General features: G+C 44.0%; 1 protein-coding gene across 2 annotated transcripts in view; it reads right to left on the reverse strand.

The window, feature by feature from the left end:
* Window positions 1–912: 912 nt before the first annotated feature.
* The window catches only part of CERS3 (ceramide synthase 3), a 104872-nt gene continuing 88367 nt past the window's right edge, over window positions 913–17417 (reverse strand). For both annotated transcript variants that reach the window (XM_033100147.1, XM_033100146.1), the window contains exon 11: window positions 913–3422. In XM_033100147.1, coding sequence (XP_032956038.1) covers window positions 3261–3422 — 162 coding nt within the window. In that variant the 3' untranslated portion in view covers window positions 913–3260. The remainder of the gene's footprint in view (window positions 3423–17417) is intronic.

Consider the following 17417-nt stretch of genomic DNA (forward strand, 5'->3'; position numbering starts at 1 on the left):
AAAGTTTGCGTAACAGTTGTGTTCATTCTTCCTTAAATATTGGAAGAATTTACAGGAAAAGCCATCTGGCCTAAAGATTTTTTTTAGGGGTAGGGGTGAAGGGCAGATTTTAAATTTTCAGAATTAAGTTTGTGTCCTACAGAAGACTATTTAGATATTTGTGTCTTCTTGTGCCCATTTTGATAAAACAGGCTGACATAAAGTTGCTCATAATACTCTCTTATTATCTGTTTAATGTCTGCTCTATCTACAGTGATAGATTTATTGTGGGTTAAATATTCTGTATCGTGGCCTTTTTCCATCTGTGAGCGTAAGAAACTGCTAGCAGGATTAAAAGCAGGTCCTGACTGCTCCTCAGAAGTACCCAGATTCAGTGACAAGGCAGATTTCTGTTTTTCACTCCACACCACTGATTCAAAATGTGTGGCAGGCAATAGGCAGGGTGTGTTTTTAAGCTCCATGCGTCATTCTGATGGACAGCCAGGTGAACCATCAATCTAGACTCTGTTTCCTCCTCCACCTTTGAAAGGTAGGTACAGGGAAGGCGGCTAAGAAACCACTTTTAGGATTGGTCCCCTTTCTTAGCCCTTGACCGTACCTTCTGCCACAGGGCCCAGACACCATGACCTAGGGTGGCCTCTGGCGCACAGGTGTGTGTCTGTCTGCCCCGTGCATCCCCGAGCGCCTCACCCTGTCAGGCCTGATGCGCTGCCTCTGGTCTGGTGCCTGGTATTCCAAGGCCAGCAGCCCTCTTGTCCTAATTTGGCTCTGTCCTCCTCACTGTTCGCTCCAACTCCCCACAGGACGTTTGGAGAGTGCTGGCAAATGTTGGTTTCCACTGCGGGGTGAGACAGGGGATGACCTCTAAGAAGCCAGTCACCATGCATGCTGGATCCTGTCTTTGTTTTATTGTAAGTCATTACTAGGACAGTAACAGTGGTGGCGCGGTGGGCTGCATGTTACAAAGTCACCTGGCAGAGGAAGAGCCCTTGGCTCTTACAGAAAGAGAGGCTACCTTTCAAATTAACCACGATAGCCTTTTGTAAAGGATGTTACAAAAATGCATACTGACCTCTTAGGAGGTGGTTTAGTGCTTCCACCTGCATCAGAGATCGTTGAAATTGGCATATTTTACCTTCAACGTTCAAATGAGAAAAAAGAACTGGAGGATAAGGCAGCAAATAAACAGTTTTTTTAAACAATTTCTTTTTACCTTAAGCAAGAAGATATTTGATACAGAGACAAGATCAAAACAAATCAAAGAAAAAATAGTCTGCTAACTGGAAACGTTAAAAAAAGAAATAGTGTGCTTTCTTCTACCCCCAAAATAACAATAAAATAGTAATAATAATTCAACAGCTATGCCCAATGTGAGTGGAGGCATTTTAGATTTATAATAGAACATTCTACATATAATGCACATGTTATTGTACATAAAAGCAAACAGTATGATGTAGAGAAACTTGACGCACGTGTTTCTGTTCTAACAATTCCTCAATAGGAGATTTTGTTGGGGAAAGAATTCTGAAGGGGTTTTGATTTAGCCTGAAGGTTTGAAAAAATACCTTTTTAGTAAAAAACAAAGAATTCCGATTACCTTTCCTGCGTACAGTGGCCATCCTGCTCCAGGGGCCTGTCTGGACGCTTTACTGGTCCCCACAATCCTAGCTCTCACTTGGCTTTATAATACGTCCCTGTGTGAAACAAGACGAAAGTACAAAATGTGACCAAGAGACGGGGATGGGGGAGGGGAGGCCGCCTGGTCTGCTCAGCCTCTTCCTGGGCCAGGCCTCTCAGGCAGCAGAAACCTAAGACGACTCGACTCTGAGAGTCTGACTCCGAGGCCTGCCCTGCGTGCTGGGCTCAGAGATGTGCCCCCTGTGGGGGGCCGAGAGCCTGCTACTGACCCACCGGCCCCCTCCCAGAGAGGCAGGTGGCCCCAGGAGCTGTCACTGACTCTAGCACCTAACCTTGGACAGTTTCAGCGGGCTTTTCCAGCCTTTCTTTTGTGCTGTTTTGCTATTATGTAGTCTGACTGGGTTGGATAGCAGAGATGAAATAGTGTAGCATCCTCTTTCTGTTTCCAAGATTTCCTTTTGGTCAGGAGCTCACGCCCACAGCATGCCCCCAGAGGCTCCGGTTTCCTGGGAGATCGTGGCTCCGGGAGCAACCCGCCCACTCCCCAGAAAGCCCCCAGATGGACCCTAAGGCACTGGGGTAGCCCTGCGGGCCTGAAGGAAGGGTTCAGGGTAGCAGCAGGGCTGTTCCCTTCCTAGAAAAGAGAAAAATAAGAAACAGAACAGAAAAGAAGCCTGGGCCCCAACTCCTTCCCCTTGGCCATGGGTCTGAGGGAGGAGCATTGCCAGGGAATTTGAGAATTACCCTTGGGGAGCTAACGAATAAGTAGTTACCGAATAAAACGGGGATTTGCATTTCTAGGTATCTCCAGACACATTTAAAAGGAATTTTTTTAAGGTAGTGTCTTTTGTTCAGGCCCATTCAAGTTTAGGCAGGTTTCTCTCTCTCAAACAGAGCTGGAATCACAGTGGAAAGAGGGTCAGGTGACGATCGCCCTGTCGTTGTTGACAATACCGCACTTTCACTTGTGTTATCTCATTTGATCCTAACATAACCCTGTGGGGCAGGCAGAGCAGGTACTGTTATTCCCACTGGAGAGATGAAGCACCACGGCTTGGCAGGTTTAAGAAAAACTGCCCAGGGCAGAAAGTGACCCCTGGGCCTGGAAGCCTGGTCTCCTGGTTTGGTCCTGCTGCCACTGTTTCATCGCCACCTCTAATTCATTCTTGGGAAACGATCTGTTCTCTTGTGGCCAAACACACCTGGGAAAAGGGGGTCAACTTAGCATTTCTCCAACTATCCTGAGGCTGGGCAAGGTGGGAAGGAGAAAAGGCCTGCCACACAGTGAGCTCCTGAAAACGCCAAATGTCTCCAGTGAATGAACACAATTAGAACTGAAACGGCTCTCTGGAGAAATCTTTGAAATCTCTGACCAGTTTGAGTCCTAAATGCAGTAAAATCCATGGGAATGCTTATATTTAACATTTTAACACAATTCAACAACGTTCTGTTAAATACATCTTGGGGGTGGGCGGGGGAGGGCAGTGGTTAGAAAGAGCAAGGGCAGAATCTGGGGTCCCCGTGAGTCCTGTGGGCCACAGTGATGGATGGGGGTGGGGGGACCCTGCAGCTTCCGGCAGCCTTTGCCACACACGTGCCCCAGGAGCGGCGGGGGCTTCAAGCTAACGGCCGTGCTGACCGTTGGGGACGAGGTGGCGATCAGCCCCAAGGCCGTTCTTCAAACAGTCTCTGCCTTTGCCTTTGGTGGCATCTTCCTTCTCCTCTTCCTCATCCTCTTCCTCTTCATACTCGTCCTCATCATCACTTCTCACATCCTGGATGTTCTAGACAAAGAAAGAACGGGCTATGAGTGACAACCTTCCAGCAAGTCTTGAGTGAATAAACCAATGGGCCCAGGTTAGAGTTATGCCCCCTTCAAGGAAAACCCAATATCCAAACAACCACACACTCCCAGGATAGAACCTATCACGAGTCATAAAACAAACTTCAACCAACTTAAAGAATTGAAGCTATGCAAAGAATGCTTCGGATCACAAGGGAAGTAAATTAGAAGTCGACATCAGAAATATAATAGGAAAATCTCAAAACACTTGGAAATGAAACAACACACAAATGATCAATGGACCACAAATAATCAATAGATCACCCCATAATATCAAGGGATATTAGAAAATATTTTGAACTAAAATGAAAATACATTTCAAAATTTGTCGAATGTAGCTAAAGCAGTGCTTATAAGGAAATTTATAGCATTCAATATTTATATTAGAAAAGTTTCAAATAACTTGAGCATTCACCTTAAGAAACTAGACCAAAAGAAGAGTAAAATAAGGCTGAAGCAAGCAAAGGGAAGGAAATAATAAAGGTAATAAATCAATGAAATTGGAAACAGAAAAAAAAGCGAAAAGCAATAAAACCAAAATCTGGTTCTTTGAAAAGTTTCATAAAATTGATAAATCTCTAGCAAGTGTGGTAAAGAAAAGAAGAGGGAAGGCACACAAATCACCAGAAAATAAAAAGTGGAAATGGCTACTGATACTTCAGCTATCACAAGAATACCAACAGGATATTCTGAACACTATGGAGATAAAATATTTGACAACTTAGATAAATGGACCAATTCCTCAAAAACTACAAACTACCAAAATTCACCCAAAAAGACATAGGTAACCTCAATAATCATATAGCTATGAAAGAAATTAAATGTGTAGTTTATAATTTTCTGAAAATAATATCATCAGGCCCAGGTGGTTTCACTGGCAAATTCTATGACACGTAAAGAAGAAATAACACCAAATCTTACAATGACGTCCAGAAAACAGAAGAGGGGAAACTTCCCAATTTTTTTAATGAGGCTGGAATTACCCAGATACCAAACACAAAGATCATATAGGAAAAGGTAACTACAGACAAATATTTGTAATGAAGATAAACATAAAATCCTCAACAAAATATTCCACATCAAAACAAGCAAAGTATAAAAATAATAGTAATGAAGTAGGATTTGTCCCAGTAATGTAAGGCTGGCTCAATATTTGGAAATCAATGAATGTAATCGATTTCATTAATAATCTAAATAAGGAGAGATGATTATATCAATGGATGCAGAAAATCATGAGACAAAATTCAACATTCATTCATGATTGAAAAATAAACTTCTGAGCAAAGAATAGAAGCTAGCATCATACTTGAGTGAATGACTGAACGCTTCCCACCTACGATTAGGCTCAAGACAAGTTGTCCACTTTCACCACTCCTATTCCACATGGGATTGGAAGTCTTAGTCAGTGTAATAAGGCAAAAAAGAAATAAGAGACATACAGATTGGAAGGAAAGTGTCCCGGTTTGCCGATGACATAATTTAGGTAGAAAATCCCAAAGAATCTATCAAAAACTCTTAGAATGAATACATAAGTTTATCACTAAAGCTGCAAGATACAAGGTCAACACACAAAATCACACACACACACACACACGATTTCTAAACACTAATGGAGTAGGCTGAAAAATGTCATCAAAGATATTCAGTCCTAATTCCTGGAACCTGCGAATGTTACCTTATCTGGTAAAGTTTTCGCAGATGTGATTAAGTTACGGATTTGGGAATGACAGGATGACCCCGGATTATCCAGATGAACCCTACATGCCCGCACAAGTGTCTTTATAAGAGAGGCAGAGGATGATTTGACACAAAGTAGAAATATGAAGACAAAGGTAGAGAGGAGTGATGCAGCCACAAGCCGAGGGACGCTGGCATCACTAGAAGTTGGGAGAGGCAAAGAACAGACTCTCCTTTAGAGCCTCTGGAGGGAACACGGCCCTGCCACATTGTGATTTCAGCTCAGAACTGATTATAGACCTCTGGCCTCCAGAACTGTGAGAGAATCCATTTCTATTGTTTTAACCAAATCTGTGGTACTCTGTGATAGCGGCCATAGGAAACTAACACAAGTAGCCATGTCCAACTAAAAACTGAAACTTAAAAATTAGTAACATTTGCAATGGTTTCAAAAAAATAAAACACTTATAAAATAATTTTTTAAATACTTAATTATAAAACAAATCTAACAAAGCATGTGTAGGACCTGTATGTAAAATCTTCAAAACTCTGATGAAAGAAATCAAAGATCTAAATAATTTGAGAGACATACTATGTTCATGGGTAGGAAAATTCAACATAGTAAAAATGTTAGTTATCCCCAAATTGGTCTACAGATTCCATACAATGTCAACTGAACTCTCATCCAGATTTCTTATACACAAAATCTGATTCGAAAATGTATATGGAGAAGCAAAGGAACTAGAATAGCTAAAGCAAATCTGAAAAAGAAGAATAAATCAGAGGACTCAAAATACCCAATTTTAACACTTACTCTAAAGTTACAGTAATCAAGACTGGATGGTATTAGCAAAGAGATAAACACATAGATCAATGGAACAGAATAGAGAATCTAAAAACAGACCCAACAAATATGGCCAGTTGAGTTTTGACAAAGCTGTAAAAGCAATTCAGTGGAGAAAGGATAGTCTTTACAACAAATGGTTGGAACAACTGGAAATCCACAGGCAAAAAAATTAAACTTTGACTTAAATGTCATATTTTATACAATAGTCAACTCAAAATAGATCACAGATCGAAATATAAAATGTAAAACTGTAAGACTTTTAGAAGACAGCCCAAGATGAAAAGCATATTCTATTAAAAAAAACAAAAACCCATAAACTTAACTTCATCAAACTTAAAAACGTTTGCTCTGTGAAAGATACTATGTAGAGAATAAAAAGATAAGCTGCAAACTAGGAGATAATATTTGCAAATCTCCTATATGACCTGTATGCATAATAAAGAATTCTCAAAACTCAACAATAAGAAAAAAAAACTAATTAAAAAATGGGAAAAACATATAAAATTAGACATTTCTTCAAAGAGCATACAGGACGTTAAACAAGCAAATTAAAACCATGATGAGGTGCCACTACAATACCATTAGAATAAGCTAAAAATAAAAATACTGATGACAGGGATGGTGAATGCTTACACTTTGCTGATGGAAATACAAAAAGGTACACTTTGGAAAAGAGTTTCACAGTTACTTACGAAGTTAAACATACGTTTAGAGTATGTCTCAGCAATCTTACCCGGGAGTACCCTAGAGAAATGAACACTGTGTTCAAATACAACCAAATGTTTACAACAGCTCTATCCCTAATTGCCAAGAATTGGAAGCGACCCAAATGTTCCTCAACCAGTGAATGGATGACAAACTGTGGTCTATCCGTACAATGAAATACTATGTACCAATAAAAAGGAACAAACTATTGACATTTATGAGAAGTTGGATGAGTCTCAAAGGCATTGTGCTGAGTGGAAAAAGTGAGTTTCAAAAGGTTACCTCCTATGTGACATGCTCATGTTCTTTACGTGACATTCTTGAAAAGATAAAAACTAGAGGGATGGAGAACAGATGAGAAGCTCCCAGGAATTGGGGCGAAGGAAGGAGTTACTTGGGGTGATGGAAGCGAACTACATCCTGAAGATGGTGGCGACTAAACAAATCTACACGTGTGTTAAAATTCATAGAACTGTACACCAACAGAAAAAAAAGTCAATTTTGTTGATGATAAGTTTTAAAATAAAACTTAAAAGTATTTCTTTTTAGAAAGCAAGCACTGTGTGGTTTTCCCAATAAATATTAGCTAAGTAAAGTATTGCTCATGTGGGCATTTTGACTGTCAGTGCTTTTTGTGGTTGGCAATTAGGATGTTTTCCATTTTCTTTATGCCGGGACTCCTTCAAGGACAAGCCTTCAGTAAGGGTTATGTGGTTCTCCTATCCTCTCCTGGTGTTCTCAGAGGAAATCTGTGAGGAAAACTCCCAGGAGAATAACACTGCCCTCAGAGGAAGGGAGATGGAATTGCTAGCAGGAACAATTAGACTTCGTTGTGAACGATCAAAGGGGGTATGAATTATTCAGACAGTACCGAGAACTCCAGCTCTGGGCAAGGCCAGTGTTAGACGTGACCCCTCAGCCTCCGAGTCAGCTCACAGACTCGTCTCCCTGAACCCAGACAAGCAGAGAAAAAACAAGGACGGTGGAGGTTGTTTCCTCACACATCATTTTTCAAGATGACGTCCGTAACCCGATGAGTTACTTTTTCCTTTTGTGACCTGCGGACTCAAACTGACCACCTCCGGAGATTCTCGGGGTATCTGTAACTGAACACCCCCTCTGTGTACAATCTGCATGCAAACATGGCTTTTGAAAAACACCAACGTCCACACATTCTGCTGGCTTCACCACAGAAATGTAACTTCGTGGGCGCTTCTCCGTCCGCTCTGCTCTTTTCCACAACGCAGAAAGGGTCTCAAGACAAACAGGCTCACTGTCAACACCAAAGGATAAACTTGGCATCTCATCAGTTAAGACGCAACGGAGAACGGCACCGTCTCTGATATGCTGGGAGCCGGGCTTGGAGAGCTCCCCTGCGGACGGGGATTTCAGGAAAGGGCCACGCTTGGCTGACCTTTGCTTTCAGGACGATTTTCGTAAGGAGCAAGGGGAAATTTGAATCAGAACAAAGAAACGGATTTCTCTCCAGAAGAGCTGACTAGCATCTATCTGCCCATCTCTCCATTTCTTGCAAAGCAACGTTAGCTGAGAAAGAAGCTGGTCCTCGAGGGACCCCACGCTGGTCCTCCAACACCATCACTTCTAGGAAGAGAACCTGGACCATATAGAACCTTCTGGAAATGTATGGCTTCTCCGGGTCACAAAGGCTGGGGAGCGCTACTGGCTTTTAGTGAGCAGCAGCTGAGGATGCCAGAAGCCCCCCAATGCGCATGATATCCAAATGTGCTGCCGGCCGGCGTGGAGGTGAAACCCTGTTTACAATTATCCAAGCCCAGAGCCCAATTCCATTTTACATTCAAGCACAGTCATTCTTGCATGGTTTTAATATATTCTCAATTTTCCAGGAATGCAACTACGTACATAAATCACAGGAAGGCTACTCTGTTTTGTTCAGGACGTCACAGTTTCAGAAAACCACGCCACCGATGGCAGCACTACCAGCTGAGTCCCACTGCACCATGCTTGTGTCGCTCTGGGCATGCAGCTGCCCCATTTGTGGTCCATCTACATATAGGCAAACACGGCATCTGTCGACGTTAGCATGTTCTTGAGTGCAGTCACGCACACATGCTACACAGGAAATGCATATTGTATCAGAAATGTCTTCCATCTCATTTCTTCTTTATTGCAGCTTGGCGTTCTATTGCTTTTTGAAATGACGGGTGTAGGTGAGTTCATATTACCTAGGAATTAATTTCGGGCTAGTAAAGGGGTGTGGGTCCCACAGGATGGAGAACCACTGCCCTCGATGATGAATCAAGTTCAGAAAGGATTTCCTGGTGGTAGAGTTTGTCTGATGGATGTATAACCTAGTTGCACATGACGCAAGCTTGAACAATGTAAATTGCAAATTGTGTGGTATTCAAATATTAATGAAATCCCACGTTATATTCGAGTTTATCGTGTTTATGCCATCTGTAACATAACAGTAACAGCAGCGAAACCCTTAAGAGGACTTTTTTTCTCACTGACTAAAATCCCCTGTGCTCCCCTTACTCATCCCTTCCTCCCCGCAACTCCTGGCAACCACTGAGCTTTTGCTTTCTCCATAGTTTTTGCCTTTTCCAGAATTGTCACAGAGTTGGCATCCTATAGCATGTAGCCTTTTCAGACTGGCTTGTTGCACTTAGTCATATGCAGTGACGTTTCCTCCATGTCTTCTCATGGCTTGATAGCTCATTTCTCTTTAGGGCTGAAGAACATTCCATTGTCTGGACGGACCACAGTTTGTGTGTCCATCACCTACCGGAGGACGTCTTGGTTGCTTCCAGGTGTTGACAAATGACAATTAAAACTGCTCTACACGTCCGTTCAGCAAACACGCATGTGCGGGGCACTGGACTAAGCAGTTTGTGTGAACAGTGACATGCCCTCCTCACAGCAGCCCGACGACACAGGAGCCATTCTCCTTACTTGAAAAGACAGGGAATGGAGGCACAGAGGGGTTAAGTAACTTCCACAAGGCCACACAGCCGTGAGAGGCAGACAGGATGAAAGCTCTGACCTAAGCTGAGCCACCCTGACCTGTGGTCAGCGCTGACAGACCCTGCGAGTCGTCTGCACCAATTCGGAGGGACAGGCCACCCGCCGGCAGACACCAGTGCTGTTTGAGGTCAGCGCGCTGTGTGTAAGAACGCTCGTGCCCCTCCTACTGCGCTGAGCACCTAAGGAGCGCCGTCTCATCACACCTTCTCACGCCCTTCAGACCATCAGGACTGACTTTTAAGCATAAAATTTGAAATAACGAAAATCATCCCTAATTAATTATTTTTACTACGTGAGACAAACACTGACATGTTTTATTCTATTCTGCTTCACTTAAAAAATGATGGTCAACATCCATACAACTGATTTGATGGCCAATTAATAATTGCAACCCACAGTTTGAAAAAACACTGGCTAAGGGATGCTAGAAAAAAAAAATGAGGCTCTTCTCGCCTGCTGAAATCAGAAAAGCTTAAGATATAAATCACAATCCATATTCTGCAAAGCACCTTTTCACAACTGCAAATCTTTCCCACTAATTGCAACAAAAACAAAGTCAAGCTTGCTCTAGGGGACAAGGAATCCACATACTTGCTAAAGGGCAAGCCACAGTTGTTTTCTGGAACTCTACCTGTCGGCTTTGACAGAACGCCAGGTCTGTGCTTGTACAAGCAGCAGGGAGCCCCTCTCTTGGAATCAGCCAGCTTCTTTTCTTGTATCGCCCTTTCCTTTTACTGTTCTCTGCACACCAGCCCCCCTTCCACCCCCACTTCTTAGTTGTCACTGCGCTGGTACAATTGTCTCGTGCAAACTGTTGGCCCTGACCCCTCCCACAAATCATTAAAGGCCCAAGAAAATCCACGCACAGAAAAGGATCCAAAACCTTCTTGGAAGAGTAAAGGGTAGATCTGGGCTTCAGCAGCCAGAGGGCTGGCTCTAGGTGCCTGTTCACAGCTCCCACAGCAGCCAAAGCACCTTGTGGCACGTGTGCTCACCGTTACCTGCCGGACCAGGCTCCCCCCCGTGGTGAAGGTTTAGCCATTACAGTCAGCATATTACCATTCGGATCCCTTGAGATACCTGTCTTTCTAGAATTAGCTAAGCTATCTAGTATCCAACTGAACTTTTCCCAGAAATGACCTGGGTCCTCTAGAATACCTTTTAAACAATATTATTCATTCCACAATTGGAAGTGGATGAATAATTTTTGCAAGGTCTTTTAAGAGTTCCCCTCTCCTTTTAAACCTGCCAGCAACTCCCTTTGATTACACAAAATGACGGCGAAGAGAATGAGGAACAAGTTATTTGCACAGGAGGGGCCTTAATAGAGGCTTTGGAGCCCCCGCATTGCTAGACGGCCCCGTGTTGGCAAACGCATCGGCTTGGCACGTCAAGGGCAAAGAACACAGAGAACACGTGCGTTCTGAGGACTGGGCTGGTGGATCTCACAGCTAGCAGTCTGAGAACATCCCATACATTAGGAGAAGGAGAAAACCCTGAAACTGGGACCAAAATGACCTCCCCGGGATTAAAGTCAGACTGAAGTCAAACCCCCCGGAAGCGCGTGTTCTGGGAGCAGAGCTGAACTGAATCATGTTCAAAGATCCATTTATCCGAGCCCTGGGGTGTCCCTAAAGCAACTTCCAACTCCTCCTATTTACCCTTTTTTTTTGGGGGGGAAGGGGTGCCCGTGAAAAATGCTTGAACCTGTAATAGCGTTTGGGAGTTAGCTTTGGCTAGTGTCACGTCTCTCTGACACACAATACCAGGACCACGACCACAGCTGGCTCCTGCAGTCCTGAACGCAAGTCAGAGCAGTCCCGAAAGTCCTGTAAGTCCTGTGGGGTTTGGAGCCATGGTGGTTAAAACAGGCCCTAAGATCGGCTTATGCATGGTTCCCAGTTTTTGTGACTGGGCTGTGTACTCAGAATGCCTCCTCTTGAATTTCAGAGTCAGACTCAAAAATGGCTTTTAAACTGTGCCAGCTCACCAGTGTCAAACAGGATATGTTCTGTTTTCCACTAGTGGTTTTTTCTTTTTTCTTTTTTTGCATTACAGTTGCTGCTATCAATGTATCTATTTTCTTTAAGAAATGATCTCATTTTGCAACGGCTTACGGGCTCTTAAAAATGAGCTTCTAAGAGAAAGAGTAAGTTTTCGGGCGAGATGGATTCTAGAGAGTGTCTGGTCGGACAGATCTCATTTTCCAGATGAGATCAAAGGTACAGGACTCAATCCCACATGGCTGAGTGACACAGCTTAGTGGCAGCAGAGCTCAGACGACACTACGTGGTGCTGGATAAAAATGCATGGATTTCTTTCACATTCTCATAAATTAGAAATGCATAGACTCAGAAGGAGAAAATGATTTGACTTCAGAAATGTAATTTGCTTCAGTATTTGAACCATTAAAATGAGCATATTTTCTAAATTGCCACATTTTGCGACCTTTACAAACAGCTTTAGATTCTACAGTCTGAACATTCCACAACTCTCACTGAGCAAAGATATGCAAATCATTTTGGGGAAAAACAAAACAAAACACTAGGTAGACAACACTTAGGAAATAACCAGGGCAAGACAAAGGTTTGATAAGCCCAGAAAATGTGTGTTAAAATTCAAATGTTAAAGTTTGTTTCAAATAGCATCCAACAAAGAACTCAAATGCACCATTAAGAAGGGAAAACAATCTAATGAGACAGAAAAGCGCGAAGGATATGAGCAGGCATTTCTCAGAAAAGGCATAGTTGTATTATTGACCAATAAACTACACAAGAGCTCAATCTGTCACCAGAAAAATGCAAATTACAGTGAGATAAGCCTCATGTTCACCAAACTTGAACATATTGAAAAGTCTGATAATACCAAAAGTTGGTGAGGATGTGGGGAAGAAAACTCTCAGACATATGATGTGAAAAACTGTTTGGCAGAAGCTAATAAATTTGACTCAGCAAGTCCACTTATAGGGAAACTCATACGTGTCCCCAAGGAGACACACAGAAGGATCCCATGGTGGCACTGACTGAGCAGGAGGGTAAACAGACTGTAGAATAGCCGTGTGATGGAGTACTACACAGGAGATAAATGAACTCAAGTACAGTGACACATAGCAATACGAACAATGCTGTAATAAGGGAAGAACACAAGCCGCACAATTATATACACTACGTCACACCATTTACGCAAAGTTTACAAACAAGAAAACTATAATATTTAAGGCTATGCCTGAGCATAACACTCACATAAAAATAAGGCGGCTTCCTCTGCAGATGGAGAGAGGCAGAGAGGAGAGTAGGATGGGGCAGAACATACCAGAATCTTTCTCCTCCAGTTTCTCTTAGGTGATTTCATCTGGCACACAGTAGGCACTCTTTACATACTTGATGAGCGAGTGAATGAACGAATCCAGTTCCACAGCCTTAGCACCGTCTAAATGCAGGCGACTCCCAAGTTTATACCCCACGGGGACCTCTCTTCCAGGCTTCAAACTCAAGCGATCACGGCCAGACAATGTGCTCTCCGCTGCCTAACGTAACAGTCTGACAAACGCGAGTCGCCTCCTTGCACCACCCTTCCTCTGGTCGGCCACGTTTCAGTAGACAGCGCTGCCCCTCACTGAGTTGGTCGGGGTCATCCTCGTCCCGCCCTGTCAGGGACCGCGTTGGCCAGCCGATCGCACTCAGAGGGGTTCTCTGAAACAGACCCCTGCTCTTCTGTTCAGCGATTCCACGTTGCATGAACTCTCTGCAGCCAGGACCCAGAGTCCAAGCCGGCTTGGCCCCCTTGGACCTGCGTGGGCAGGTCCCCTTCTGTGACCTCCGGGCCCTTCAGCACAACAGCTGGCGGCGACACAGGCTGCCCTCTGCGAGCGGCCTCACAGGTTTGGGTCCCCAAAGACCCCTGCCGGCCTACAGCGCTCCACAGCAGGGCCCGTAAGGGACACGTCCGGTAGGTAGTTGCCGTGGGACAGAGCGCTTCCTCTGCTCAGAGGAGCCAGATCAGAGCTGTGGGCACGATCTCCGAATAAGGAAAATTCACCACGTATCTCACCTGCCCTTGTCTAGGGACAGACAAAATACAATTTGTTTTTAGACAACTCCAACCCACCGGCCCACTCTCATAAGGAAATACATGACATTGTCACCTTCCGGTGGTAGCCGAGTGACTCTAGTATAGTGGGGGCTATTCTACACCAGACTTTCCCAACCGATGTGCCAGGAAGGGTTTAAAGACATGCTGCAATCCTGAGCCCTAACCTCCTGCTTTGGGGACCATGTCCGCTCACCTTCCTATGCGGCACCAACACCGGTTTCTAGGGGGCCCTGAGGTGACAAAGGCTGGGAAGCACTGGCCTAGACTGACTACAGAGCTGAACGACGTGTCTCAGTAAGCAGCAGCCTCGGGAGACTTCCTCATTAGGGCGATGGCTTGAACTGGAGATGACAAGCTATGTGGCTCAAACTGGGATTCTGTGATTCACGGGAGAGGGAGGTGTGTGTGCAGGGCAGGAGGTGACAGTCAGCCACCTGCAGGAAATGAAAAGTTCTGCTGCTGAGACCCAGCACTCACGGAGGGCAGGAGGCAAAACACGATGAAAGCGGAAGCTTACTAAGTGAGCTGGAATGAATGAAGAACAACGGTGCGGCACGGCGACACTCATCCCGTGTGGCCTCCCCAGCCCAAACTGTACGGAACGAGGAAGGAACTGAGAACCGCCGTGCTCGAAAAGTTACCAGGTCCTCTCAGTCACAACTGAACAATTACCTACCACCTCAACCGACCAGAACTTTCCAAATGCAGTTGCCTTATTTCAAAAGGAAGTGGCTGGTAACCATTTGTGATGGTCACGTGAGTAACCGTCAACGGCCGACATTTACATCTGAAGAAATGCTAACCAGCTCATTCTGTAGACCTTGGCTTCCCAAGTGTCAGTGTGTTTGGCGGTTCCTGCCGTAAACTAACTTCTCTCTGTACAGGATGACACTGGCCAGTGGGAAAGCAAGAATAATTTGGGGAGGACGCCAACCACAAAGTGGAAGCCACCAGAAGAGAAAGGACCTCACCCATTCTTTCCAGGATCTCTGCCCGGGCACTTGGACACTGTGGGCCACATCATTCTTTGTGTGGGGACCGTTCTGTCCCTTGTAGGTGGCTTAGCAGTCAGTACGTTCGGTCTCTGTCCCAACTAGATACCAGGGTGACAACCAAAAGCATCTCCAGAGATTGCCAAATGCCCCGGGGTGGCAAAATCGATTACTCCAGTGAGAACCACTGATTCAAAAAATATTTCTTGAGCGCCTGTGCTTTGTGCAAGGCATTGGAGATATAATGGTCTCTGTGTTCAAGTAACTTACAAACCCTAAGGGATCAAACACGACAATAAACATATAATTCCACATTTGTCAGTATTATGCAGTACAGAATATCATGACATGGAAGTTGGGGATCTCACTTAGATGGAGTGATGCTAAGGAAAGAGACCTCAGCTTGTCACCGGAAGGTTAAGGGGAAGACTGGGGTAAGAACATTTCAAAAAAGAAGAAACAGCATGTGCAAAGGCCTTGAGATGGGAAGTACCTCAGCATGCACGCTTAGGGATCAGAAAGGCCAGAGCAGCTAAAGCATCGTAAGAAATACGGAGTGTGTCCAAAGACGAGGTCAGCAGCTAAGCACGGACCAGATTATGGATTTCATAGTTATAGTCAGAGGTTGAAATTTACTGAAATTCTAAGTCCAACTGGAAGCCAGTGTGCAGCACTGTTCAAGGTGTTGGGAACATATCAGTGGCCAAAGCAGACATGCTGTCTGTCCTCAGAGAACTTCTGGACGAATGGGGAGCTGGCTTACGTACAGCAGCGTTCCCTGTGCCACGTGGACGTGACTGCAGGGGGTCCACGGTGGAGCATGCAGGAGGCAGCGGGTCATAGCCCCGGAAGGAAGCGCCCGTATCTTGGTTTGAAATGGCAGCATTCAAGATGTAGGGGGTATTCCGTAAAAAAGAACAGTGCCCACGAGGCTGAAAGGGACTTTTAAACTCATCTAGTTTCGATTTGGTACTGATATGCCCTTTGTAATAGGCCAAGCAAAAGAGGTGCACCGACGTCCCCGCACCTCTTCTAATTAATTAACAGTAATTGTCCAGAAGGAGTCTGTAGACGGCCTTCCAGAGTTGGGCCAATTTTGCAAACATTTAAAACTAGTTAACCCCTCTTCAAGCGAAACAGTCCCATTTCCTTCAGTTGCTCTTCATATGCCACGACATCAAAGCCCCGCACCATCCAGTGTCTCTCACAGAACACACTCCCGTTCGTAGTGTCGCCTCACCTTGTACTGTGTGTGTCACACAACCAGCTTCACTCTATTAATACACGACTGACCACTTTCGTCTCCGCCAAAAACCAAACCACAACAAAAAAAGTGAGGACAATGAATTTAAAGGCAGACCACCCCGATGGCTACGCTTTGGCTTTATTTTTCATGTAATTTTTTTTTAAGATTTCAGAATACGTATGTCATTATCAATTAATCATGATTTGCCGATTAGTGAAGGTAAATGTCTGGCCCTAGTCTGTATTACTCAAAAAGTACTGCAAGGATTACCAAATGAAACTCTGACAACGAGAGCAAAGCAACTCCCATATACCTCTGCGAATAACAGCTGCACCCGTGGCCTCACTAATGTGGTGGAGTTGTGTTTTTTAGACGCCTGTGCTTGGAAATCTGTGGTTCTACAGACATGTCAAAAGCCCAGCAGGTCACCAATGACTCATAATGTCCCATGCTTTTTGAGTGGCTCCACGTCTAAACCCAGAGCTGGCAATGAAACAAAGAGCCTTCTAATAAGCATTGTGTGCTGTTTTGAGGGCAAACTTTTAGCTTTAACTGTGTGAAAAAAAAAAAAAAGAATGCATTCAAAGAGTTCAATTTTCTGAACTACTATCAAAATATGTTCCTTTTTATTACATTAGTTCTTGTTATCCAACTTGACAAGGTCACAGAAAAATACAATTGAGTCTTTCCTCTTCCTTTTTTTTTTTCTCCTCAAACAAGTTGCATTAAATTTAAGTTGGATTCTAAGAAACCTGGCTACAGTAAATGGAAATTTCCTGTTAGTTATCTGGAATATGAATTTTCTAGACTAGTGATTCTCAAACTTTCATGTGCATGTGAATCAGTGAGGGTTCTTGATAAAATACAGACTCTCAATTGAGAGGTCTCTCGTGGGGCCTGAGATGCTGCAATTTCTAAGCAGTGACGGCTGGCTGACAGCAGCCCCACTGCCGTTAGTAGGCTGTTGGTTGGGCCACAGGCCATCTCTAGATTGCTGCTGTCTGTAAAAAGAAGCTGTTGAAGCAGAGGGTCGCCTAAGGGTCTTTCAAGTTTTAAAATTCTATGATTTCAAACAATTTTGATTTCCTTAGTCTCTCTCTGTCATGGGTCTTTTTAGTCCAGAAAGGCAGTATAAAATTACCAGCATGTCTCACTTTCTGTAAGAGACAGTTGTTTAAAAATAATTGCTAGATCATCTTGTAAAATGAGTCATGTCTTTAATTCTCCAGTGCAATGTACTATTGAAAAAAATCTGTTTTTCTTACAAAGGACAGATCTCCAAGCGCTTGTTTCAACAGTCTGAGTTTTCATTTGTAAGGTTTTTTTTTTTTTTTTTTTTTTTTAGCACAGAACATCTCTGTAACATGAAAG

The sequence above is a fragment of the Rhinolophus ferrumequinum genome, chromosome 28 (genome assembly GCF_004115265.2).
Source record: "Rhinolophus ferrumequinum isolate MPI-CBG mRhiFer1 chromosome 28, mRhiFer1_v1.p, whole genome shotgun sequence".
NCBI lineage: Eukaryota > Metazoa > Chordata > Mammalia > Chiroptera > Rhinolophidae > Rhinolophus > Rhinolophus ferrumequinum.